A 27,841-nucleotide genomic window follows, 5' to 3' on the forward strand; every position below is an offset into this window, starting at 1 on the left:
AGTCTAAAAGTAGGGACACTGATGAACACAAAGCTTTCAAGCATGGTTCAGGCTGAGGTACTCACTCTGGCACAGGTCGGGATAGAGGCAGAGGGCGTGGCCATGGTGGAGCTGCAAGAAACACAGACTCATCAGTTCCTTCCTAGGTGAAGAAGAAATGTGAGCGTTGTGGAGGTCTCCATGAGTCCAGCAAGACTTGTCCTGCAACAGGCACAAAATGCAGAAAATGCAAGAAGAAAAATCACTGAAGTAGGTGTTGTAAAAGCACTAGGGAAATAGTAGAGCTGCAAAAAGCAGGCGATGCAGACATATATGCATTGACCATTGACAAGCACAGGCACAGGGCATCACATGTACCGCTGATCATGAAGCGCCCTGGTTAGTGAACCTGAAAGGCAAAGAAACATCAGTTGCATTCAAAATTGACACTAGTGCAGACGTTTCTGTAATGACAGACAAAATGTTCCAGAAGCTGAAAAAGAAACCAAAGTTGAGTCGTTCTAGCGTACAGCTCACATCTCTAGGCGGCAAACTGAAAACAAGAGGAAAGTTCTGGGCAAAGACAGTACATCAAGGGAAACACTACAAGTTCAAAGTAGTAGTAGCTCCTCGGGTAACAACCTGCTTGGTAGAACTGCAGCAGTCAAGATGGGGCTAATCAAATGCCTTTGCGAGGTTGATGATGGAGTGTATGGAGCCAGTTGAAAACTGAACCAGTGGACTTTAAGTTAAAAGACAACAGCATTCCATACAGTATGATCACAGCACACAGGGTTCAGTTTCCACTGAAAAATAAAGTTAAAAAAGAACTTGAGCGTCTAGAGAAGGTAGGAGTCATCAAAGAAGTGACTGAAGCTACAGATTGGTGTGCACCAATGATACCAGTTGTGAAATTAAGTGTCACGGTTAGGATAACAACAGATTTCAACAGACTCAACACAGCAGTGAAAAGGCCACACTGCATCTTTCAAATCAAGATGATGTTGCACCAAAGATGGCAGGGTCTACGGTGTTTTCTACACTTGATGTGTTGGCAGGATTCTACCAAATTCCCATTACTGAAGCTAGCATGAATTTGACCTCGTTTATCACGCCATTTGGTTGATACTGTTTTCAGCTGGTGCCTATGGGAATCAGCCTGGGTCCAGAAGTTTTTCAGGCCAAAATGAAAGAAGTGCTGAAAGGGCTAGATGGATGTGATGCTATTATGGATGACACAGTAGTGTATGGCAAGACCACAGAAGAACATGATCAGCGCCTTGAAGCAGTAATGCAGAGAATCAGAGACTCTGGCTTAAAACTCAACAAAGAAAAGTGTCCTTTGAGGCAGAAAGAAGTCAAGTATTTTGGCTACATTGTGAATGCAGACATGATCAGTCCTGATCCAGACAAAGTGAGTGCAATCAGAGACATCCCAGCACCAAAATCACTCACTGAACTCAGAACTGTGTGGTATGTTCAATTACATAACTGAATTTGTTCGGGGTACGGCCACACTGATGAAACCAATGAGTTTTATGACTGATCTGTTGAGGAAGAAGAATGTATGGACGTGGGCTCCGGCACAACTAACAGCCTTCAACACGGTGAAGAAGAAGATAGCTGAATCACCAGAACTGGGATTCTACGATGCGACAAAAGACGTTATTTCAGCTGACAGTAGCAGCTATGGTTTAGGAGCTTGTATCTTACAGAAAGAGGGGGATAGGCTTGTTCCAACTGCTTTTGCTTCCAGCACACTGACAGAAGCTGAGTGCTGATATGCTCAAATAGAGAAAGAGTGCCTAGCTTGTCTGGGCTTGTGAAAAGTTCTCCAAGTACCTGTTAGGTCTGGATAGGTTTGAACTTCAAACAGACCACAAACTTCTGGTGCTGCTCATGTCAACAGAGGACTTGAATGCAGCACTAGTGCAATGCCTGCGGCTACTCATGTGCATGAGGAGGTTCAACACGCATGTCGTCCATGTTCCAGGGAAGAGTATAGTCATCGCAGACACTCTGTTGAGACATCTGGTACCTCACACAGTAGAAGATTGTGTGCCGGAGGACCTGGTGACTTCCGACGTTGACAGCGTTGAGTCGCATTTCCATGTGACAAGCCAGTGACTCGACTTGAGCAGCAGCTGTTCATGACATGCAGCTTCAACAGGTATTCAGCTACGTGTTGAATGGTTGGCTGCAGGTTATCTCAGTAGACCTGCAGGCTTGCCAGCAGGCCCAAGGAGAGCTGTCCTTGGTCAGTGGCTTGTTGGTATACAACAGAATTGTCATTCCAGCGTCAGAGAGACAACTCGTCCTGAACAAACTTCACCAATCTCATCAAGGAATCAACAAGCGCAGACAGAAAGCACAAACCACTGTCTGGTGGCCAGGTCTTAGTAAAGACTTGAGATAGAATCTCTATCCAACACTACAGCAGCAGCAGTGATCAAGAAATTCAAGCACATGTTTGCTACTCATGGCATGCCAGATGTCATATGTTCAGACAATGGACTGCAGTTCCAGTTCTGAGAGTTCAAGGACTTTGCATGCGAACGCGAATATGAAGTCCAACTCAAAGACAAGCAGTCCATTTTTTTCACAAGCAAATGGATAGGGGAAAGTGTGGTGAAAATAGCAAAGAAGATCCTTCAGCAAGAATCTCTATCAGTAGCTTTGCTAGACTACAGATCTACTCCATACTCAAGTACTGGAGTCAGTCCTTGTGTTGCTCTGATGGGTAGGCAACTGAAGACTACACTACCTATCTTACCAGCAAACCTGATGCAGACAGTTCCAGATGATGCAGGCATCAGACGAGGGGACCAGTCAGCGAATTTTTGAAGGCCAAGGTCAAGAGCTACTCCACTGCAGTACCTGAAGCCGGGAGATGCCGTTCTCATCAAGTCCAACAAGGAGAGTGCATGGGAGGAGCAAGGTACAGTCATTGCCTCAGATCCAGTCAGCTGTACGGAAGTTGTGAACACGCCAAAAGGAGTTCTTCGTTGGAACAGGAAGCATCTTCAGCATGTTCTGAAATGGCCACAGCAACCCTTCATCGATGAGGATGGTGGTGGTACAGATCAAGACGCAGAAGCTGATCCAGACTTTGCAGTTGACGCAGACAGCGCTCCTGTACCCACAACACCGCCAGATTCACAGGACATGAAGTCTCCAGCAGATCTTTGTCCTGTTACCAAATTGTCACGTGGTTATGTTGCCTCCAAGCCAGCCATATTCTGTGAAAAATTGGGCACATAGACCATGTGCCTGGGCAGTGTAGTTTGTTTATTGTGGGCTGTGAAAGCCATGTGCATTGTTTGTGAAAAGCCATTTGTGTGGGCTGTGAATAGTTCATCTCTGGGCATTTTATACCATCTGTGAACAATTCATTGCCAAATGTATATGTATATTTGTGGGCATAATGCCAGTGTAATCAGCAAGATTGGCTGAGGATTATTCATCAATTCATGGATTATTTTCTTTTTAACGATTCTGTTCTTCAAGAGTCAAGTTTCCAGGATGCACGGGATGTGTATTGTTTGTTAGAATGTCTGCACTGCATTGAAAATGTTTGCATTGAAATGTTCTTATGTTTAAAATGTGGATTCATATGCTTGCATCAGCGAAAAGAGAGGAAAAAAGAGTGAGAAAAAAGAAGAAAGAAAAAAAAAATGAAAAAGGGAGAGAAAGTGTGAAAAATTTGATCAGAACTCTGGTTACAATTTCATGTTTTTGCTTTGACATGTATGTTTTGAAATGTTCTATCTGATAAGAATTGCTTTGAATTTCATGCTTTGACATGTGAAATTATTTCGAAATTCTCAAGTCAAAGTTAATTTTATTTCGGGAATGCACAGACGGACAGTTCTGAGTGCGCAGTATTTCACATAGTTGATTAGCGAGTTCTTGTTTTTCATTTGTCGTTAACACATTTCTTTGTTACCCTGAAACAGACTTTAAAGAAGAGTTAATTCCAAAATTTCAAGTATGTATAGTCATTCATTGCCACATTAGCAAAATGAAAATTATCTAGATGGAAATGAATAACTCAAAGAAAGAAAGGTGTTTAGGAATCTAAAGGAGATCTGTTAGGGTTAACCGAGAATGTTGTTGACAGTTATCTTTTTCTGAACAGAACTGACATGACTGGCTTTACAAATGGAGTTGTACTCACTGAGTGTAACTGAAATGTCCTGCTCAAAACAAGTACTGAATAAATGTGTGTTACGGGTCTATATGTAGTTTGTTGTGGTATGCAAACTGGACAAAGAACTCACATACATGTGTTTTTCCTGTTCGTCTTCCATGCAAAAATTTATCAGTCAGACATGTCAATCCTGCTACTGTCAATTGTGGCACATCAGTTCCATCCGGAAATATCTGTCCATTGACGCAATATCTAGACTTGTTGTTTCTCTCATTCACTCTCGCCTTGACTACTGTAACTCTCTATTGTCTGGTTTGCCTGCTCCATTCAGTCCCTTCAGCACATACAAAACTCTGCTGCCTGACTCGTCCTCAGAAAGAAAAGATCTGAGCACATCACTCCTCTTTTGCAATATCTCCACTGGCTCCCTGTCTCACACAGAATAAAGTACAAGATCAGCACTCTATGTTATAAATGTATTCACAAATCAGCCCCTTCCTATCTCTGTGGCTGCCTTCACCTCTACACTCCATCTCGCTCACTACGATCAGCTTCGGATCCACTCTGCTTATGCATACCCAGATTCAAGCTCTTGACTGTTGGCTGCCGTTCTTTCTCTGTCTCTGGACCTTGCAATTGGAATGAATTTCCTCTTTCACTTCGTCAAGTCTCCACACTCAGCTCTTTCAAGTCCAGCGTTATAACCCACCTCTCCCCAAAATAGCCTCCCTTCCCTGCCTCTTCCTTGTCTTTAGTTTCTCCAGTTTTAGAGTTATGCATGTGTGTGAATGACTGGTGCGAAAGCGCTTTGGTTTGTCTATACACAAGATTCAGCGCTATATAAATACCATTATTATTATTATTATTATTATTATTATTGTTACTTGATTAATTAGTGTTTCTTTTCTTCTTTTGTCTCTCAGATCAAGGAGTCCAATTTCTGGGGAGACCATATTGTGATGAGTGGCTCAGACTGTGGACGTATTTTCCTTTGGGACTTGGACTCTACCCAGCTCGTCATGTTGCTGGAGGCTGATCGCCATGTTGTCAATTGTTTGCAACCCCATCCTTTTGATCCTAGTCAGTTTGGTGTTAGTGTGTGTGTCTTGTACTCTGTGAATATGTGTTTGTGTCACTGTGTGTTTTATTGGTGTGTCTGTGTGACAGAGGAGAGCTCCTTCAATCCTTGATCCTTTTTCTGTCTGGTGTGTGTGTGTGCAGATTTGTGTAGTTTTTCAATTTTACATCTTTTCTCTGTGACTGATAGCAGACAACTTTGTGTCGAACCAGAGCGCTCTCTCGCTGCCTAGGCGGACGCATTACCTCTGGGCCATCACTCCATGAAAGTGATGAAAAGAAAGTAAATTTTGGTCAACTTCTTGGTGTAGCAATCGATATCTTTGTATTTCAATGTTTCATTGTCAGCTTAACAGATAGTGCAGAATCAGTGCCAGTAATTTGTACTGTTGATTTCATCTCTTGGATCTTCAGTACTAAAGTTGTCAGCTGACCTAACTAACCATACTTTTTTTCTTTACTTGAATGCCAGTGGCTTACTTATGTTTCAGTTCTTGCCTCCAGTGGGATTGACTATGATGTGAAGATCTGGTCCCCATCAGAACCTGAACCATGTTTTGATACTGAGGTGGCAGAAGAGGTAACTTTTGAAATCTTACTTGTGCCTGTCTTAAAAGGATAGATATAACTTGGAAACAGTTTTTATCAGAGTATAGTCTTTGATGTGACTAAGTGGCTCTGGGTGTATGAAAAGTGTACGAGTTGTGTGCTTCTGTGAGAAATCACTGAAACACAAAGTCTCATGATTCAACCAGATAAAAAGTTAAAGGAAATGATTTCCAGCATAGTTTGTCACATTAATTCTCATTAGTAAAGGCATATCTGGGAGTTAAACTAAAGAGTAAAAAAAAAAAAAAAAAAAGGTAAAGTGAAAAGATTTTATTTAATTTGCTAAACACTTGGTACATTGTTTGTCCTTCAAGAAATTATCTCCTCTATCTTTTGAAGCTGCAGAAACTCATTTGGTGTTCATGAGTGTTTCCATCTCTTTCATTTATTTGTATTGACCACCACTAAGTGGGATGAACAAACTTTCAGATCTAATTTCTTTTCCGAATTTCCTAACTTCTTACAAACCTTGTAATCTCATCCTTGTTGGTGACTTTATTGACTCACTTGTGTAAACAAAGTGAGTCTATGTTTTAACCCGGTTTTCTGTTGTCTGTGTGTGTGTCTGTGGTAAACTTTAACATTGCCATTTTCTCTGCAAATATTTTGTCAGTTGACACCAAATTTGACATAAAAATAGGAAAAATTCAGTTCTTTCCGGTCATCTTGTGTAAAACAATATTGCACCTCTGGGATGGGCACAAATTTTTTTTTTTTAAAAGAAGCCAAATTATATGCAAACTGAATTTACTGGGTTTTTTGTTTGTTTTTTTTTCTCTCTAAACTTGGCACTTTGATCTGATATTCTGGCACAACAACAAGAGCAGTCATTTTCATCATTTCTTGTTCAAACAGGAACTTCTTTTGCTAAGCATGGAAGTTATATTTATTTTGCATGTCTTTGGTGCAGATAGTAAAAAAGGGAAATTAATCTGTAATTAATGCTAGGGGGTTTAATTTGCTTTTAACTGATCTTTCTCATCTTAAACATTACATTTTGAAATTATACTTAATACATAAAAAGCTTGTGTATTTTACTCTCAGTGTACAGGGCTTTCACTATGTTCATTCGCCCAAGTGGTCTTTTTCGGAAAATATTAAAATCAATATGTCCAGTGGACTTTATAGATCTATTGGCTGAGTCCTGAAGGTCATGGGCAAAAATCATTTGTGTACACATATTTATACATATTCAAAGCACATACTCTTATTCTTCGTGAATGTGAACAATGCCATTTTGTTTTAAGCTGTTGACCTGCCCGTTCAATCCTATATTCAATCGACAGTACACGATAACATGTGATGGAAAGTTGGAGGAGACCGTTAAATATTTATTCAGAGAAAGATTTGTGAACGCCTCATCACTTAATGGATTATGCCCCAAACTGCCATAAAAATATCCACAGAATCAGTTGGAATTCACATGTTAAAAATAAAAAACCATGAGAGTTAATACCCTTGAATTGATGAAACGTAAAAATTTCCAGTCTTGACTTTTCTCAAAATGAAGTCCTTTTCACTTCATATGACGTTTAGAAGTACTTGTACTTGGCTCTGCATGTTATTAGTTTAACAAAATACTCAATTTTCATATCAACTTTAAAACTATAAAACTAGAACGAACATAAAAGAGAAATTGAATCGACGGTGTCAACCGGGTGTAACGAAACTTGTACATCTATCTAGATCCAGAGAAAATGGCTAAATGTTACAGCGTGATTGCAGCGATAGCCACGTCTCCTTTACCGCGGACTTAAAAAGAATTTTTAATTGCCCTTTAAGATTTTTTTTAATGCCCAGGATACACCAGAATAATATGATTTAAACAGCGTTCTCACTGCGAATACCACAATCAATTTATTGCCCTTTAAAAAAGCATGTTTAAATGTTATATTTTTGAATGTCAACTAAGGAGCCACTATAGTGTAATGGGTAAGACAGTTTCTTCTCACCCAAACACGCAGGGTTTGAATCTGCCGTTAGGACTTTTTTTTTTTCTTTTAACCCAAAGCTTTATAATAACAAATACAGAACAAATTTTAACGATTAGATTTTTTTTTAAGTGTATCACAAGTGAGTCTTGAAGGCCTTGCCTCTCTTGTTGTACATTTGAAGTTTCCTCCCACAATAGATCTAAACAGCTTCACAGTCTCTTTTGTGACCACAATCTTATCCGAATCATTGACATTGATATGGATACTTGATATGGACACTTATATAGCACCTATCCTTGGTCGGAGACCAAGCTTTAAGCACTTTACAAACACGGGGTCATTTGCACAACAGGCTGCCTACTTGGGTAGAGCAGACTGACAGCTGTCGCTGGGCACTCATCATTTATTTCCTGTGTCATTCAAGATTTCAGGCACACACTCATACACACTCAGACAGACATGTAACATTTTACGTGTATAACCGTTTTGTTTATTTAGCCCGCAATGTAGGCAGCCATACTCTGTTTTCAGGGGTGTTCATGCTGGGTATGTTCTTGTTTCCATAACCCACCGAACGCTGACATGGATTACAGGATCTTTAATGTGCGTATTTGATCTTTTGCATGCATATACACACGAAGGGGGTTCAGGCACTAGCAGGTCTGCACATATGTTGACCTGGGAGATTGGAAAAATCTCCACCCTTTATCCACCAGGCGCCATCACCAAGATTTAAACCCGGGACCCTCAGATTGAAAGTCCAATGCTTTAACCATTTGGCTAATGCGCACATCATCACAAACATGGACACACTAAATGATAATCTCCTCCTGTCTATTTCTGTCACAGACTTAATCCCATCACACAAAGTCATTTTCTTTAGTCTTTCAGTTCAGGAGCCTTCATGTTTAAAACATTGCATTAAGTCTCGAAACTTAAAGAACATTGACACTGGCTTTTTCTGTGAAGGTAATCGTTATTTGCTTGACCAGTAACCACTTAAATGTTGTAGTCTGGATCCTCTGCATGCTGATCTCATCAAACTGTGCTCAGTGACAAATGGTCTTCTTCCCTTATCACAAAGATGGTAAACATATCTTTGTCTACAGGTTCTTTTTCTGAAGATTTTAAACATGCCCTAGTCACACCCTTGCTCGGAGAAATCCTAAAAAGCTACAAACTTATTTCAGATTTATCCTTTCTGTCAAAATTACCCAGTGGAGTTGTTCTTCATCATCTCCTCAGTCATTGTCATCCAGTGACCTCCTTGAGGTGTTTCAGTCTGCATACAGACAGAATCACAGGTAAGAGATGACCCTCTTACATATATCCAACACATTATTGTCCTGCGCTGACAACAAAGCTGTCTTAGTTCTTTGTCTGCTTGATCTGTCTGCAGCTTTCGACACAATGGATCATGATATTCTTCTCACCCTTCTTCATCATACTTTTGGAATCTCTGGCACTGCTTGCAATTGGTTTAACCAGTTCAGTGCCAGAGAATTTTGTATTTAAAAAAAAAAGAAAAAAAAAGTGTTCTCCCCTTGCCAGGGAATTTTGAGGATTTGGTGCTTAGCACAAAAGCTATGGGCTATACAGAAAGAAAGTGAATGTTTTTGTGAAGGAAAATGAGTGTACATTCTTTGTTTTGTACACTGCTCCTCTTTCTGATGTCATTTCTGGCCATTCTGTTCTTCACCACCCTTTTGCTGATGATACTCAGCTACAAAAGTCTGCAGAACCAAACCAAATTCACAGTCTGATTCTGTCAATGCAGGATTGCATTCTTTATGTTAAATCCTGGATGACATTCAACAAACTAAAGTTAAATGATGAGAAAAATGAAGCTATGATTATTTCCTTTGCAAGAATGTCCACATCTACTTCTTTTCCTGCCTCTATTGTTGTTGTTGATGCCACAGTTCAATTTTCTAAATCAGCAAAAAAACCTTGGAATCATTCTTGACTCAAACCTCAGCTTGCACACTCAGTAAATCTGATTGTGAACTTTGTCGCATCATCTCTATCCATCAGTACCTTTCTGTTGCAGCTACAAAATCTCTTATTTCTGCTTTTGTGCTGTAACAAATCGACTACTGTAATTCTTCTTGTAGACTGTTCACAATCTTCTTCAGCGAACTTCAAAACAATGCTGCCGATCTGACTCTCAGACTCCCACGTACTTATCACATTTCTCCCCACTTTCGCACTCAACAAAGGCTCCCCATTGAATAGAATAGAATAGAATATGTCTTTATTACCAAGTGTACCTGGAATATGTCTTTATTACCAAGTGTACTGGGATCACAAGGAATATTGGGGGGGATAGTACATAACAAGATAAGAACAAAAATCGAAAATCATACACAAACACAGATACAGTAGAAATTTGGATACATACAAGTGCATATCAATATAAAAATGTGTGCATAATCACACATGCACGCACTGGTGGTTCGTCCGTCGGGATCGACGAGGACCATCTAGTCATCCTGGGGGTGGGTGGGTTGGGCTCTGTGGGTGCGCAGATGACTGGTCAGGCCAATCCACGCCCGGAAGGTTCTGACGCAGTGTGGACAGGGGATGGTGGCGGCTGTTGGGGACTTGCTGGCACTGCTTTTCCTGGCCTGTCTGCGTTGCTCTGCTGCAGTGATTCTGTTGGCCTCACAGGATTTGGCGCCTTTGTGGACAGCTGAACGCCACTTTGGGCTGTCCATTGCATTCAGCTCCCATGTGTCGTGGCTGATGTTGAAGGCCTTCAGAGAAGCTTTCAGAGTGTCTTTGAAGCACTTCTTTTGGCCTCCATGGGAGCGCTTGCCATGTTGGAGTTTGCCGTACAGCAGTTTCTTGGGGAACCGGTGGTCTGGCATGCGAACTACATGGCCTGCCCAGCGCAGCTGGGCCTGCATCAAGATGGTGTAGATGCTGGGCAAGTTTGCACAAGTGAGCACCTCTGTGTCAGGGATCTTCTCTCGCCACTTTATGCAGAGAAGTTTTCTGAAGCTGGTGGTGTGGAAGTGGTTCAGCTTTTTGGCGTGGCGTTTGTAGACCATCCATGATTCACATCCATAGAGCAGTGTGGTGAGAACTATGGCCTTGTATACTTTGAGCTTTGTCTCCAGGGTGATGCCTCTCCTGTTCCAAACTTTCTTATGGAGTCTGCCGAAGGCAACGCTGGCTTTGGCGAGTGGCATTCACCTCGTCATCGATGACAACTGTGCGAGAGAGTGTACTGCCCAGGTATGTGAACTTGTCCACCGCGTTCAGTCGTTGCCCGTTGATGAAGATGTTTGGTTCAACGTAAGGCTTTCCTGGAGCTGGCTGGTGCATCACCTCAGTCTTCTTTGTGCTGATTGTGAGGCCAAAGTTGTCACAGGCAGCAGAGAACTTGTCAACACTGTGTTGCATGTCAGCTTCGGATACAGCGTTGAGAGCGCAGTCATCAGCAAACAGGAAGTCGTTGACGGTGTCTGTCTTCACCTTGGTTTTTGCTTGAAGCCTCCTGAGGTTGAAGAGTGAGCCATCTGTGCAGTACCTGATGCCAATGCCTATGTCAGCGTCTCTGAAGGCATCTGTCAGCATGGCTGAAAACATGAGACTGAACAGGGTGGGGGCAAGAACACACCCTTGCTTGACTCTGTTGGAGACAGGGAATGGTTCTGAAGTCTCTCTGTTGTCTTGGACTCAGGCCAGCATCCCATCATGTAGTTGCCGTATGATGGTGATGAACTTTCTGGGACATCCGTACTTTGCCATGATTCTCCAAAGGCCATCTCTGCTAACAGTATCGAAGGCCTTGGTCAGATCGACATAGGTGAAGTAAAGGTCGGCATTCTGTCCCTGACACTTCTCCTGGAGCTGCCTGGCAGCAAACACCATGTTGATAGTCTCGCGCTCTTTCCGGAAGCCACACTGGCTCTCTGGTAGGAGACCTTACTCAATGTGCGCTATGAGACGGTTGAGTAGCACTCTGGCCAGAGTCTTGCCTGCGACAGACAGCAGGGATATTCCGCGATGGTTGTCACAGGCCTGACGATTTCCTTTGCGCTTGTACAGGTGTATGATGGAAGTGTCTTTGAAGTCCTGTGGAACTGCCTCGTGCTGCCAGATGAGCTGGAACAGCTGATGAAGCTTCTCAGTCAGCGCCATACCACTTTCTTTGTAGACCTCAGCTGGAATGGAGTCTGAGCCAGGGGCTTTACCATTGGATAGCAGACGGATAGCTTTCTGGGTCTCCTCCAAAGTTGGAATGGCATCCAACGACTCACTGACTGGCACCTGGGGGAGTCGGTCGATGACTTCATCATTGATGGTGGAAGGGCGGTTCAGTACGCTGTCAAAGTGTTCATCCCATCTCTCAAGGATCCCGTCCTTGTCAGTGATTATGGTAGAACCATCAGCACTGAGGAGTGGAGCAGATCCATAGACTTCTTTCAGGCCGTTATAGAAGTTCTTCATGTCGTTCCTGTCTGCAAAGCCCTGGATCTCATCAGCTTTGTTGCTCAACCAGGAATCCTGCATCTGCCGCAGCTTCAGCTGGATGGTGCTGCATGCGCTCTTCAGTATGTCTTTCTTTGACTGTGACTTGGGATCTTCAATGTGGGCTCTGTAGGCTTGGCGTTTGTTTTCCAGCAGCTGCTTGATCTCAGTGCAGTTCTCATCAAACCAGTCTTTGTGCTTCCTGGCAGAAGGCCCCAGGCACTCCATGGCAGTGTTGTACACCGTCTCATGCAGTGCGCCCCATGCTGCCTCCACATTCTGGTTGTCCAGCATGGTGGACTCAAGGCGTTCCTCCAGGGTGTCAGCAAAGCTCTGCTTGATGTTGCCTAGCTCCAGCTTGTTGAAATTCAGGCGTTTGGGTGCTTTCATGCCCTGAGGCCGTCTCTTGGGCTGGATGTGGAGGTTGAGTTTGGAGACGATAAGGCGATGGTCTGTCCAGCGCTCGGCACCGCACATGGCCCTCATGACTCTTACGTCCTGCCTGTCCCTCTTCCTGATGATGACAAAGTCGATGAGATGCCAATGCCCAGAGCGAGGATGCATCCATGACGTCCTGTTACGGGTAGGGAGGCAGAAGACAGTGTTTGTGATAAGAAGGTCATGCTCGGCACATTTCTGGAGAAGTAGTTGACCATTGCTGCTACAGTTGCCAACCCCATGCTTCCCAATCACGCCTTCCCAGGAGGTGCTGTCACAGCCAACTCTCACGTTTAAAGTCACCAAGAATGATGAGCTTGTCTGTATTGAGAACAGTGGAGATGACAGCGTTCAGGTCCTCGTAGAACTTGTCCTTGATCTCATCCGGGTTGGTCGTGGTGGGCGTGTAGGCGCTGACAATGGTGGTAAACTTCTTCCCGTTGCATGTAGGGAGTTTCATCGTCATCAGGCGATCGTTCACTCCTTTCGGGGGGCCAGCCAGCTTGCCAACGAGGGTTGTCTTCACTGCAAAGCCAACTCCAGCCTCCCGTCTCTCTTCAGGTCCGCAACCACTCCAAAAGAAGGTGCAGCCTGCGGCTCGCTCACAGAGTTCGCCTTCTTCCACCAGTCTGGTCTCATTTAAGGCAGCGATGTCGATGTTGTACCTGGCTAGTTCACTCGCAATGAGTGCTGTGCGTCTCTGTGGTCTGTCTGAGTCGCCTATGTCCAGAAGCGTACGCACGTTCCATGTGGCAATGGTCAATGGGGTGCTCCTTGTTTTCTTCTTTCTTTCCTTTGTGTGTCGACCGCTTGAGTAGGGTCCCCGTCAGCCGCGGTATGCTGACTAGGGTGGTGTGGAGCAGGCAGTGTTTAGGGCACCTTTTCTAGCCCCTTCCTCATGCCATGGAGGTGAGCAGTGCTGTCCTGAAGAGGGCTGCTCAGTCACTCAGGGGGCTGCCGATCTCCACCGCTGCTCCAGTTGGTGAAAAACGACCCTATGGCCTGAGCCGCCTGTGTGCAGGTCCGCGGCTACGACTGCCAGTGTACCCACACCTGTCGCTTTGTCGCTCGCCTGTCGCCACAGGGCTTGGGGAAAATGATGGTATGGGATGAAGGATGACTGATGACTTGCGCGATGACTTTGTTTATAGTGAGGAGGAGTTGCGCACCGTCGACCTCACTCTCTTGTCCGAGACCGTCTGTATCCAGTGGCAAGACGAGGTCAAGATGACTGGAGATGGAAACGGATGCAGTGGATCACCAGGTTGTCCTATGTGCCTCATCCTGCCCTCAGCACTCCACACTGCTCTGCTGCAACCGCCTTCCTCTCCGTTGAACCATGAAGGTTTCTTCCACAGAGTCCACCAGATCCAGTCTTCACATGCTTGGGTAGACAAGCCCTAACTCACCAAGGGTTTGAGATCCGTCGGCTACCCTCACCTAGTTTAGCCAGCCTGTCAAAGCCGTTGCCCAAGGGTTGGGTGCTGCCGCATGCTAGCAGCTTCTAGGACCCATAGGTGAGAGCTGGGTGCCGGTGGGGACCAATACAGGACGAACCACTCCCGGAAGAGCGTGACAAGCCCCCCCTCTAGAGGTACTAGCCCTCCCATGCACCCCCTAACTGAACAAAAATCGAAAATCGTACACAAACACAGATACAGTAGAAATTAGGATACATACAAGTGCATATCAATATAAAAATGTGTGCATAATCACACATGCACGCACTGCACACACACACACACACACACACACACACACACACACACATGTTTGAACAGAAGCTGCATATTACATGTGGATGGGGCTGATGACTAGATCTTTCAGTAGATGGTTATTGGTTGCACAATTCTATTTATCACACTGGATTTGTTAGAGAGACAGGGCATTGACTGCTTTGGGGAAAAAGCTATTGGCGAAGCGATTGATTTTCATCCATATACTTCTGTACCGTCGACCAGAGGGGAAAATCCCAAAAGCTGGATGTGATTCGTCCTGGCTGATTGATTTTGCTTTTTTGAGTAGCCGCTTATATGTCTTCTGGAGAAGGTAGATCAGCCCCGGTAATCCTGGTGGCAGTTTTTACGATTCTGTTAAGGGCTGCAACTTCTGCCTTGGAGATGTTTCCATACCAAACAGTAATAGCAAAGGTTAGCACACTTTCAATGACTGCTCGGTAGAAATCAACCATGATTTCTTTTTTAATTCTGAACTTTTCGAGGCGCCGAAGAAAGTACAGGCGCTGTTGTGCTTTCTTAACAATTTTTTCCGTATTTTTCTCCGATTTCAAATTGTTGGAAATGATCAGTCCGAGAAATTTAAAGTCGCTGATGATCTCTACTTGCTTGTCTTCAATGACAAGTGGTAAGGAGTCAGATCTGGTCTTCCTGAAATCTAGAATTAATTCTTTGGTTTTTGATACGTTGAGTTCTAAGTTGTTTTGGTCACACCAGCTGACAAGTTCATGTACTTCTTCCCTACATTTTGACTCATCACTGTTCGTAATCAGCCCTTCTAGAGTAGTATCGTCAGCAAACTTGACCATGGTGTTACATTCATTTTGAGTTGCACAGTCATTTGTGAATAGTAAGTACAACAGTGGGGATAGAACACATCCCTGTGGGGTGCCTATGTTGAGAATGCATGTGGAGGAAGTGAGGTCACCAACTTCAACAACTTGCGGCCTGCATCTTAGAAAATTTAGGATCCATGCACAAATTCATTCAGGCAGCGAGAGGTCTTTCAGTTTAAAATATAGTTTTGATGGCACTATTGTATTGAACGCAGAGCTGTAGTCAATGAAAAGGATCCTGGCATAACTGTTAGGATTTTCAAGATGTCTGAGGATGTGGTGGAGGCCTATGCTGATGGCATCTTCAACTGATCTGTTAGCTCTATAGGCGAACTGAAAGGGATCAAAAGATTAGGAATGCAGGTTTTTAGGAACTTAGAATCAAGCGTTCAAATGTTTTCATTATGACTGATGTTAAGGCTACGGGATGATAATCATTAAGACAACTAGGCTGTGCTTTTTTTGGAACAGGAATGATTGTTGATTTCTTAAAGCAGTGTGGCACTACACAAGACTGAAGGGACATGTTAAATATGTCAGTGAAGACACTAGATAGCTGGACTGCACACTTCCTCAAAAGGCCTGGTGAGATGTTGTCAGGGCCAGCGGCTTTTCTCATTTTCAGATGACTGAAGTAGCATCTGACTTCATTCTCTTGGACTATGAAAGGGGGAGTGGGGGTGATTTTGGGTGCAGCCACGTCAGAAGTAGACAGTGGAGTAGAATGTGTTGAGTTTGTCTGAAAGAGTTCTGTCAGTGCTGTCGACTGTCTCGTGGGTCATTTTATAATCAGTGATGTTCTGCAGTCCGGTCCATACATTCCTAGAGTTGTTTGCAGACAGGTTTTCTTCCATTTTTTTCCAGTATAAAAACTTTGCCTTCTTAATGCATTTTTCAGCACTTCTTTTTGCCTTATTGTGGACTATTCTGTCATCAGTTTCATGAAAAGCTCTCTCTTTTTCCTTTAGTTTTTGCCTAACAGCCCCGTTAACCAAATTTTGTCGTTTGAAAATATTTTGATATTTTTTGATGGAATACACACACTTTCACAGAATGAAATATAATCACACACTGTGTTGGTATATTCATTTAAGTCCCCGGCAGAGTCTTTAAAAACATTCCAGTCTGTACATTCAAAACAGTCCTGCAAGGTCTCTAAGGCAGAGGCCGACCATTGTTTCACAGTTTTCATGACTGGTTTTTCAGCTTTCAGTTTTTGTTTGTAGACCGGCACCAGAAAAATCATGCTGTGGTCGGACTGTCCCAAAGGCGCACAGCAGATCGAGTGGAACACCTTCTTGATGGAAGTGTAGCAGTGGTCGAGGGTCTTGTCACCACGTGTTGGACAGTCCACTTGCTGGTACAGCTTCAGCATTTCTTTCTTGAGGCTGGCTTTGTTGAAATCACCAGCAACAATGACGGTGGAGTCGGGCCAACTGTTCTCGCACTTGCTAATTTCGTCTGCTAGCAGACGCAGTGCGGCGGAGAGGTTTGCTGTGGGATGGATGTACACAGCGATCAGCGTCACCGAGGGAATTTCCTGTGGGAGGTAGAAGGGTCAGCACTGGATGGTTAGGAATTCCACGTCAGGGAAGCAGGCACACGATAGCACTGACATCGGAACACCAGCGTGTGTTGACGAAGAAACACACACCGCCGCCCCTTTGTTTGCCTGAGTCAGCAGTGCGGTCAGCTCTGTGTACAGTGAAGCCTGGTGGTTGAACGGCGTTGTCAGGGATGTCCAGGTTTAGCCATGTTTCAGTAAAACAAAACACAGAGCATTCTTTGTAGTCTCTCCTCGTCTGAATACAACATGTGAGTTCGTCAATTTTGTTAGGTAGAGATCTAACGTTGGACAGGAACATACTGGGTAGAGGTAGGCGAAAACTTTGTTGGCGTAACCTTGAAAGGGCCCCACCTCGCTTTCCCTGTTTTCTCGTGGACTGAGTCTTGCGTGCTGACCAGTCGGTGTTCATTGTTGACGGTTGTAAATCATGATGGAGTGAGTTGAAGTGAGATCTCAAAACACTTGCTCACCTATCTGTTCCCCAACATGCAGCAGCGTGTAACGATAATATTGTAAGATCGCAGCTGTTTCCCTAACACACTTAAACAGAATCAAACACAAAATAAACAGGACAGCTATCCCCTTGTCGCCATTGGTCGGCGCCATCTTGATTATCTTGATTATTGAAGCGTGAATGAAAGAAAGAGTGGTCATGAATGATTTGTAATTTGTAATATTTTTCTTTCATTTAAAGCACCCTGAACTCTTAGAGAGAAAGAGCACTGTATAAATGCATTATTATTATTGTTATAATTATTATTATTATTTAGTCTATGTAATCAGCCTCAGTCTGACATCATCTAACAACATTGTGATTTTCACAAGTTTGCAGATGACACCCAACTCCCTAAAGCTTCTTCCCCAAATTTGTAAGCTATCCTCCACAGAAAAAAAACATCTCTTGTGCATTGTTGCTGTGAAGGAGTGGATGCTGACAAACAAGCTTAACTCACCAGCACTTGCATGTGTTACTGAGAAACTCTTCCCAGTATTCAAAACTTTTCACACATTTTTGAAGAAAATATGGTTCCTCAAGTACACACAGCACCATAGACTTTCTAATCATTGCAGAGCTTTCATATTTGGCTAAGTGTTCACAAGTTATTGTGCTTTGTTCTGCACACTGAAATGTGTGTCTTACAAACATGTTTCATGCTACTGTCACCTCTATTATCACCAAATAAAGATTAACTCACAGTGACATGCAGTTTGTGTACAACTACCCTGTACAATTTGCAGCACACATTTTGATTCCGAAATAGTAAGTACAGTCCTGCCTGAAAGTGGCCCCCACCAAGCAACTATCATGGCAGTCCAATCAAAATTACACACTTGTCACAAAATTAGTGTCACCAAGTCTGTTTTTTTCTGAGTGGATAGTACTCAAACACACTGAATAAGCAGTGACTGCAGCACACAATGTACATTATTTACAAATATTCACACACCCTGCTATTCACATGAACACTGGATGTCTCATTCACTAACAGTCAGCTCGATGACTGTCACAATGCAGGTGTCGCAGCCCAGAGTCACAACTGTGTCACCGGTCACCCTACACCATTTCACTGTTTGGCCTGTTGGTTTCATTTGCTGCTCTTTGGAAAAAAAAAATCAGGCACAAATTAAAAAAATTAAAAAATAAATAATCCAATGGCTTTGGATTCAGTGGTAAAGTATGAAAGGGGCCATTTAGCAGTGCAGATTCTTTGACTGATGTTTATGCTGCTGCGCTTCGCCATGTTTGCAACAATGCCAGTGGAAAGTTATTTTTGGATCACTTTCCACTTCACAGTCTTCTCCTGTTTCGTCTCCATCTTCAACTACATCTATTTCACAGTCACATGCATTTTTTTCTTCTCTTTCAGAATCCTACAGTTGATGCAAAATATCCTTAACTTCTTCCTTCATGTAATCCTCCCACATTTCATTTTCAATACTGGCCGCCATTTTCAGCTCTGAGAAAGCGTGTAAATGAAATGGCAAGATGATGGCCAAGTTCTTATAAATGGGGGCTGTGTGGTGCCAAAGTAGCACCATTCTTTTATTGGTTTATCCTGACTTTCACAGGAATCTTCAGTCATGATGTATACATATAAGGCTGTGGTCAGTGCGTGATAGAAATTCCCCACCATGCCTGACACGCAGGTGGCAGGCAGCAGCAGGAATAAAGAAGTGGAAGGGGTTTCCAGTCGGCGGACCGCAGCAAGATAAAATGTCAGAGGGTTAAACTTAATGTTGTGAAGACAGAAGCCATATTAAGTCTGCACTTAGTCATATTTCAGACCATATCTTGACTTTCTGCATTGCTGATATCAACTTTCAAAATTCTGTCAGAAACCTTGGTGCATTTTTTTATTCAGCTGTGCTCGTGCACAACCATGTCAGTTATTTATGTAAAGCTGCAAAATTCTAACAGGAAAATTCGTACCATTTGACCATATCTAACTACTGAAGCAACCACTGACCTTATCTGTTCCTTGATAAAGTCGCTTTGACTACTGCAATTCATTACTTGCCGATTTGCCTTCTAATTTGCCATCATGCCTTCAGATGATTTTGAACAATGCTGCAAGAATCATTTTCAGAAAGTCAAAAGAATCATGTTAGCCCACTCTTATGTCAACTGCATTGGTTACCCATCCAGTACAGAATTCAGTATAAAACTGCCATATTGGCTTATCACCAATTTGAACTCCCTCTTATTTTGTCCTTTAAACTTACAGGTCTTCTCTTGAAATGCTCCTTTGAGTCCCCAAAACTTCTTCAAAGACATTTGACCAAAGGGCCTTTCAGTATCAAGTACCTTCTGTCTGGAATTCTCCTTGGGATCTTCGTCACCTATGAGCGTTGTCCTCTTTCAAAACAAAATTAATGTTAAAACCGGACTGTTCAAACAGGACATTGGGTGTGATTAAGCATAGCTGTTTGTCTGCATTCTTCCTCCTACCCACACCAATTTATCCTCAACTGAATTCATACATTGTGTGTGCCTGTGGTTGGGTGTTTACTATGTTTGTGCTCAAGTGTGTGTGTGTGCACTCTTGTGTGTGTGTGTGTGTATGTGTTTGTGTAAGGGGGAGGGGGGGGCATATTTTGTGCCTTCTGTGTGTGTGTGTGTGTGTGATTGTTCATATCTGCAATTTGTAGTACTGTCTTGTGTACAACAGATACACATATGTGTTGTTTTTTCATGTGCAGAGGTACGTTATTATGTAATGTTGTGCATGTATTGTTTCCTTTGAGGTGCGTAGAGCCGTTTATATGGGGAGAATATGCCATATAAGTATTATCTATCTATTATTATTATTGTATTATTTCTTTTTTGCAGACAATTCTCAGCTCCACAACTCTAATGTTACCCCAGATTTTTTAACTCTTGCCAGTAGTTTGAAAAATTGCCTTGAGAATGTGGCAGAGTGGATGAGTGAGAACAAGTTGAATGATGAAAAAACTGAGCTAATTGTCATTGGCACCAAATCAAAGATAAATCGGGTTACCTTTACCTCTATGTCCATCTCTGGCTGTGACATACCTTTTTCCCAGTCTGTGAGAAACATTGGCATCTGCTTAGATGAAACACTGTCTTTGGATGCATATGTCAAACACTTTTGCCACACTCTGTTCTGTCAGCTACATAGGTTAGGTAAAATGCATTCTTTCAGTTCCACTGCTGCTGCCAACAAACTCGCTGTTTCTTTACTTACTATCTAGATTAGGCTACTGCAACTGTCTTCTCACTGGTCTCCCTGATAACAAACTAGATAAACTCCAACACATTCAGAATCATGTAGCCTGACTCGTACTCCATAAACCCAGCCATGAAAGTGCAACATCACTACACAGAACACTTCACTTCACAAAGTTGCTTGTCTCTGCTTTCAGTGTCTCAATCACAACAATATGCCACAGTATCTTTCAGATCTTCTCCATCTATACCATCCTTCAAGGTCACTGCGCACAGTTGACAACTCTCTGCTGACAGCTCTTTGATTCTCCCCTAACTCTATGGAGACATAGTTAAATAGTGCATGTAGTTTTACGGTGACGGGCAAATATGGACATACTTGAAAAATTCAACACACTTTCACATAGAGACAAAGACATACAAATTATATATCATTAGAAAGTTTACCATCTCTTCTTTTAACATTTTAAAACAGTTTTCTCATTAAATGCTGCTTTTTTTTTTTTTAATTATGTCAACATCACTGATTATAAATACTGAAAAACAAACAAAAAAAATGAAAAATAGGTATACTGTACTCACCAGGCATGTCATATCCATCAGCTAATCCACAAGACAGCATAAGATTTTCTCACACAGTAAGGTTCCCTGATTCTCATGAATTAGTTTGAAGTCAAATGTTGCACAACAAACTGTTTTAAAAAAAAAAAAAAAAAAAAAAAAGGATGATCACAACACTGGTTGGTTATGTAAAGATTGACCTCTCACCCAGTCCAGAAAAGTCAAGAAAAAAGCCTTTCACGCAGTTAACGGTCAAGGGGAAATAATTCAATTTTTCCTAGACTGAACCCTCAAGACAGCCTGATTAGTTTCCCTATAATTGAACACCACTGAATGTGTGAAAAAAAAATTCCACGATCCGCTGAATCCTACACTACGGCACGTCATTCTGAGCGGACGGAGCGCCAGCACCGAAGCGCCGGCGCATCTCCAATGAGTTAAGACCTTTGGCAAAAAATCTTTCACTGTCTTTACCCCCACAGTCTGGAATTCCCTGCCTCTGTCCTACAGAAAAGCCAGTGTTTTTCAACTTTCAAAAAAAATATAAGATACACCTATTTGTACTTCATCTTGCATGATGCATACGTATGAGTGCCTGTTTGTGTATGGTGATGTGTTGTGAGGAATGAGGAATGGGGAGGGTGTGACTGCTTTTAAATTTTGCTTTTTAAAATGTAGATTTTTATTATTGTATTGTGACATGTGTGGCAGATGCTAAGAGTTGGAAGTGAATTTTCAGTTATTATTAATGGTTTTTGTTTATTGTCATGGGGAATAGTTCTTAGTATTGTGATAGGGTTTTCAAGTATTGTGATATGATATTGCATTATTTAGGTTTTTTCATTTGATATGTATGATGAGTGTGATGATCGTGTGTGTGTGTGTGTGTGTGAGTGTTTAGTTTGCTGACTGTAAAGGGCTATGCATATAAGTTTTTCTCCTTCATTTTTTTCATTTTATTTTCTAAATGCATGTTTTAAATGTTGGTATTTACACTTTACAGGTAGTTGAGCATGTTTTACATGTTGTAAATTAAATTATTATTATTATTAAATTTGCTGGGTGGAAGTCAGTCACAGGCAGAAAGATCTAGCAGTTATATATGCCTCTAATGGGATTTAAATGTGCCCTTTCCTGTTTCAGTTTGTGGGTGTGTGTGTGTATGTGGTGTATGTGTGTGTGTTTGCATGTATGTGTGTGTGCATGGTAAACTTTAACAAGTTCCTTTTCTCTGGAAATGCTTTGTCTGTCAACACCAAATAGGAAAAGTCAGTAATACTTTATAACAAAAGAGGAAAGGCCTTCAAGACTCACTTGTGATACACTTTGAAAAAAAAAATTTTAATCATTAAAATGTGTTCTGTATTTGTTATAATAAAGCTTCGGGTAAAAAAAAGAAAAAGAAAAAAAAGGCCTGAGTGCAGATTCAAACCCGGCATGTTCAGTTGGGAAGAAATTGTCTTTCTCACTGCACTATTGCGGAGCCATATGTCAGGTCAGGTCATTAGATCTGCTACTGGTAACCTGTAATCCAGTACAACCTGTTCAGGGTCGGGTTGCCGGCGACTAAACCGGCACTCCCACTGCTCCCTTCCGGGACTGGTGAGGCAAGTGGCTAGACACCCTTATGGAGATCCATAAAAGGGCGTCGGCTCAGGAGAGCCACCGACGGCCATCTAGCTCCACTGTGCTGTGTGCATGCCACACGCAGTTGGCCCCCGGGGTGTGTCTACCCATGCATGCGAAGTCTGGATCCGGCAGAATCTGCGGAAGAAACCTATCGGTTCAACGGAGAGGAAGGCGGTTACAGCAACGCACTGTGGAGTGCAGAGAGCAAGATGAGACACCGAAAGGATATCTTGGTCATCCACTGCATCCGTGCTCATCCTCCAGTCGTCTCGACTTAGTCTTGCCACTGGAAATTGGTGGACCCGGACGAGAGAGTGAGGTCGGCGTTGCGCAACTCCTCTTCACTTTAAACAAACTCATCGCGCAAGTCATCAGTCATCCAAAATGACCTTTCATCCTTCATCATTTTATCACCCCCAAGTCCTGTGGCGACAGGCGAGCGACAAAACGACAGGTGTGGGTACACTGGCAGTCGCAGCCGCAGACCTGCACGCAGGCGGCTCAGGCCATAGGATTGTTCTTCGTCGACAGGAGCAGCGATGGAGCTCGGCAGCCATCTGAGTGTCTGAGCAGCCCTCTTTAGGAATGCACTGCTCACCTCCCTGGCATGAGGAAGGGGCTAGAAAAGGTGCCCTAAAAATTACCTGCTCCATATCACCCTGGCCAGCATACCGCGGCTGGCGGGGACCCTACATCAGCGGTCGAAACAAAAAGAAAGAAAAGAAAAAAACAAGGATCGTTCCTCTCACCATTGGTGCTTGGAACATAAGGACTCTCCTGGACAGAGATAACGCGGACAGACCCCAAAGGAGAACGGCACTAGTTGCATCCGAACTCACCAGATACAACATTGACATCGCAGCCTTGAGTGAGACTCGGCTTGCAGGCGAAGGCGAGCTCTGTGAACGGGGATCTGGTTACACCTTCTTCTGGAGTGGACGAGGAAGCGAAGAGCGACGTGAGGCTGGCGTTGGTTTTGCAGTAAAAACAGCACTTGTCAGCAAGCTAGCTGGAATCCCAAAGGGAGTCAACGATAGGCTTATGACCATGAAACTCCCACTGGCATCTGGCCAGAAGCACCTCACCATTGTCAGTGCCTATGCCCCAACCATGACCAACCCGGATGAAGTGAAGGCAAAGTTCTACGAGGACCTTCACTCTGTCATTGCTGCTATCCCTAAAGCAGACAAGCTCATCATTCTTGGGGACTTCAGTGCTAGAGTTGGCTCTGACTACATCTCCTGGGATGGAGTGATTGGAAAGCATGGTGTGGGCCACTGCAACCCAAATGGATTGCTTTTGCTTCAGACTTGTGCAGAGCATAAACTGCTGATAACCAACACAGTTTTCTGCCTCCCTACCCGTAACAGGACGTCATGGATGCACCCACACTCAAAGCATTGGCATCTCATCGATTACGTCATTGTCAGGAAAAGGGATAGGCAAGATGTACGTGTAACAAAGACCATGTGCGGCGCTGAGTGTTGGACAGACCATCGCCTTGTAGTCTCGAAGCTGAATATTCGAATCCAGCCCAAGAGACGCACCCAAGGCCAGAAGGCTCCAAAACGGCTCAACATTGCTAAGCTGAATAACATCACCATCAAACAGTCCTTTGTGGAGCTGCTGGAAGATCGTCTGGAATCCGCCTCTCTGGACAACCAGAATGTGGAGTCTGACTAGAGGACCCTGCGTGAGCTGATCTATAGTACACCTTCAGAGACCCTGGGACCCATGACCAGAAAGCACAAAGACTGGTTTGATGAAAACTGTGATGAAATCAAGCAGCTTCTGGATGAGAAACGCCGTCTGCATCAAGCCTACCTGAGCAACCCAAAGTCCACATCAAAAAAGGATGTGTATGATGCCATCCGCAGGACTGTTCAGCAGAAGTTACACCAGATGCAGGATAAGTGGCTGAGTGACAAAGCTGATGAGATCCAGGGATATGCTGACAGGCACGATATGAAGAGGTTCTATGATGCCTTAAAAGAAGTCTACGGCCCCACATCCTCAGGATCATCCCCCCTCCTCAGTGCAGATGGGAATACCTTGATCACCGAGAAGGAGAAAATTCTCGAACGCTGGGCTGAGCACTTCAACAGTGTCTTAAATCGCCCTTCCTTCATAAATGATGAAGCCATAGACCGTCTCCCACAAGTCCCCATCAACGAAGCACTGGACGATCCGCCAACACTTCTTGAGACCCAGAAAGCAATCCGTCTGCTATCCAGTGGCAAAGCACCTGGCTTAGACTCCATACCAGGAGAGGTCTACAAGGATGGAGGCACTGTGCTGACTGAGAAGCTCCATCAGCTGTACTCACTCATGTGGAAAGAAGAGACGATCCCCCAGGATTTCAAAGATGCATCTATCATTCACTTGTACAAGCGAAAGGGGAACCGGCAAGCCTGTGATAACCATCGGGGCATTTCCTTGCTCTCCATCGCAGGCAAGATACTTGCCAGGATCCTACTAAACCGCCTCACAGCACACCTTGACCAAGGTCATTTGCCTGAGAGCCAATGTGGATTCCGGAAAGAGCGCGGAACCACCGACATGGTGTTTGCTGCAAGGCAGCTGCAAGAGAAATGTCAGGAGCAAAATGCTGATCTGTTCTCCACCTATGTCGACCTCACTAAGGCCTTCGACACCGTGAGTAGAGAGGGACTGTGGAAGGTCATGGCCAAGTACGGATGCCCTCGGAAATTTATTTCCTTGGTCAGCCAATTCCATGAAGGCATGCAGGCTCGAGTCCAGGACAATGGCGAAACATCTGCTCCTTTTGCTGTCACAAATGGTGTCAAGCAAGGCTGCGTCCTGGCTCCAACGCTGTTCAGCCTCATGTTCTCTGCAATGCTTACTGATGCCTTCAGAGATGGCGATGTTGGAATCGGCCTAAAGTACCGAACAGATGGCAAGTTGTTTAACCTCAGAAGGCTTCAAGTAAAAACGAAGGTCATGACAGACATCATCAGAGACTTTTTGTTTGCTGATGATTGTGCCCTCAACGCTGGATCTGAAGCTGACATGCAACTCAGCGTCGACAAGTTTGCCACTGCCAGCAGGAACTTCGGCCTTACCATCAGCACAAGGAAAACTTAAGTTCTCCATCAGCCAGCCCCAGGGAAACCCTACGTTGAGCCCAACATCACAGTCAATGGTCAGAGACTCAGTGTGGTGGAGTGGTTCACATACCTTGGCAGCACACTGTCACGAAATGCAACCATCGACGATGAAGTGAACGTCAGGATTGCAAGAGCAAGCGCAACTTTTGGCAGACTCAGTGCAAATGTCTGGAACAGAAGAGGCATTAGTCTTGAGACCAAGCTAAAGGTCTACAGAGCAGTAGTTCTCCCCACACTACTGTACGCCTGCGAAACTTGGACAGTGTACCAATGACATGCCAAGAAGCTGAACCACTTCCACACAACATGCCTCAGGAAGCTACTGAACATCAAGTGGCAAGACAGGACCCCAGACGCAGAGGTGCTCGCAAAAGCCACCCTTCCCTAGCATCTTCACCATCCTGATGCAGTTCCAGCTTCGCTGGGCTGGACACGTGGCGCGCATGCCAGACCATCGGCTGCCCAAAAGGCTCTTCTATGGCGAGCTGCAAAAAGGGAAGAGATCACACGGAGGTCAGAAGAAGCGCTTCAGAGATACTCTGAAAGTCTCTCTTAAAGCGTTTGATATCAACCCTGACTCCTGGGAGGAATCTGCAGTGGACCGTGACAAATGGTGCGCTGCTGTGCACAAAGGCGCCAAGTTGTGCGAGGCCAACAGGACTGCTGCAGCTGTTCAGAAGAGGCAGGCCAGAAAGTCACGGGCAAACAAGCTCCCTGACAATGATATGCCTGTCTTTGTCTGCCCCAACTGTCAGCGAACATTTCGTGCGCAGATTGGACTATTCAGCCATCTGCGCATTCACAGATAGATTCATGAGCATCCTCCCCCCCACCCCACCACCACCCTCCCCCCATCCCCCAGCTGGATGACAACGATGGTCATCATCGATCTCGATGGACACACCACCATTGCGGAGCCATGAATGATGTATGAAAATTAACATTTAAGCATTCTATTTTAAGGGTGATAAATCGATTCCGGTATTTGAAGTGATAACGCTGTTTAAATCATATTATTTTGGTGCATCTCGGGCATTTCAAACTTCTTTAAGGGCAATTAAGAATTCTTAAAAGTCTGCGGTAAAGATGTGGCTATCGCCACAGTCACACTGCAACATTTAGCCATTTTTCTCTGGATCTAGATAGGTGTACAAGTTTAGTTACATCCACCGGGAAAGTATGACACAGTCAATTCAATTTCTCCGTTTATGTTCATTCTAGTTGAGTATCCACTTTAAAAGATTCATATGCAGTAAACATGTCAATGCTGTATGTGTTCTGTCCAGAATTTGTATTTCTTTCCATTTGATTGAGAACAAGAAAATCAAGGTCACGCCGTCCACTCACTAAACATTGCCAACGCCACTGCAATATGGTGTTTTTGGAATCCTGGAAATGGCCTGAGCAAAGTAAACTGTTAATAATACAGGAAACACAGCTTAATTCGGGAGACTTACAAACTCTTATTGGTATGACTGTGAAGATTTTTTTTTCCTACGATTTTTAAGCAAATTTGGTACTGACAGACAAAGTATTTCCAGAGAAAATGGCAATGTTTAAGTTTACCATGGACACACAGACATACATACATGCAGACACACACACACATGCAGACACACACACACACACACACACACACAGAGACAACCGAACACTGGGTTATTACAAAGACTCACTTTGTTTACACAAGTGAGTCAAAAAGTATACAATATCTGGCTTAAAATTAGGGGGGGGGGGTTGGGGGGGGGGGAGTTGTTTGTTTGTTTGTTTTTTTCATGAACTTTGAAAAAACAAACAAAAAAAAGCAGTTGTTGTCTCTTACACAGTAATGCCATTTTGACAGTATTCACAATTTAATAATTATCAGAAAGAAGGCTCTCCATTTTTGGTTTTCTTGAGTGAAAGCAAATATGGATTCTTAACTTTTACATTCATGATTGAATTATTTACTATTCATTGAGAAAATAAAGAACAGTTGGTGCCTCTTGGTGAGTATGATGCAATTGATGAACTTAGGTGCACCCATTTCT

At 43.6% G+C, this 27,841-nt stretch overlaps 1 protein-coding gene across 4 annotated transcripts in view; it reads left to right on the forward strand.

Annotated features, from left to right (window-relative positions):
* The window catches only part of LOC143298365 (DDB1- and CUL4-associated factor 6-like), a 210,690-nt gene that overhangs the window by 169,429 nt on the left and 13,420 nt on the right, over positions 1–27,841 (forward strand). For all 4 annotated transcript variants that reach the window (XM_076611266.1, XM_076611263.1, XM_076611264.1 and 1 more), the window contains 2 exons: positions 5,053–5,209; positions 5,698–5,786. In XM_076611266.1, the coding sequence (XP_076467381.1) occupies positions 5,053–5,209; positions 5,698–5,786 (246 nt within the window). The remainder of the gene's footprint in view (positions 1–5,052; positions 5,210–5,697; positions 5,787–27,841) is intronic.

This window comes from Babylonia areolata, chromosome 23, assembly GCF_041734735.1.
Source record: "Babylonia areolata isolate BAREFJ2019XMU chromosome 23, ASM4173473v1, whole genome shotgun sequence".
In the NCBI taxonomy this organism is placed as follows: Eukaryota; Metazoa; Mollusca; class Gastropoda; order Neogastropoda; family Buccinidae; genus Babylonia; species Babylonia areolata.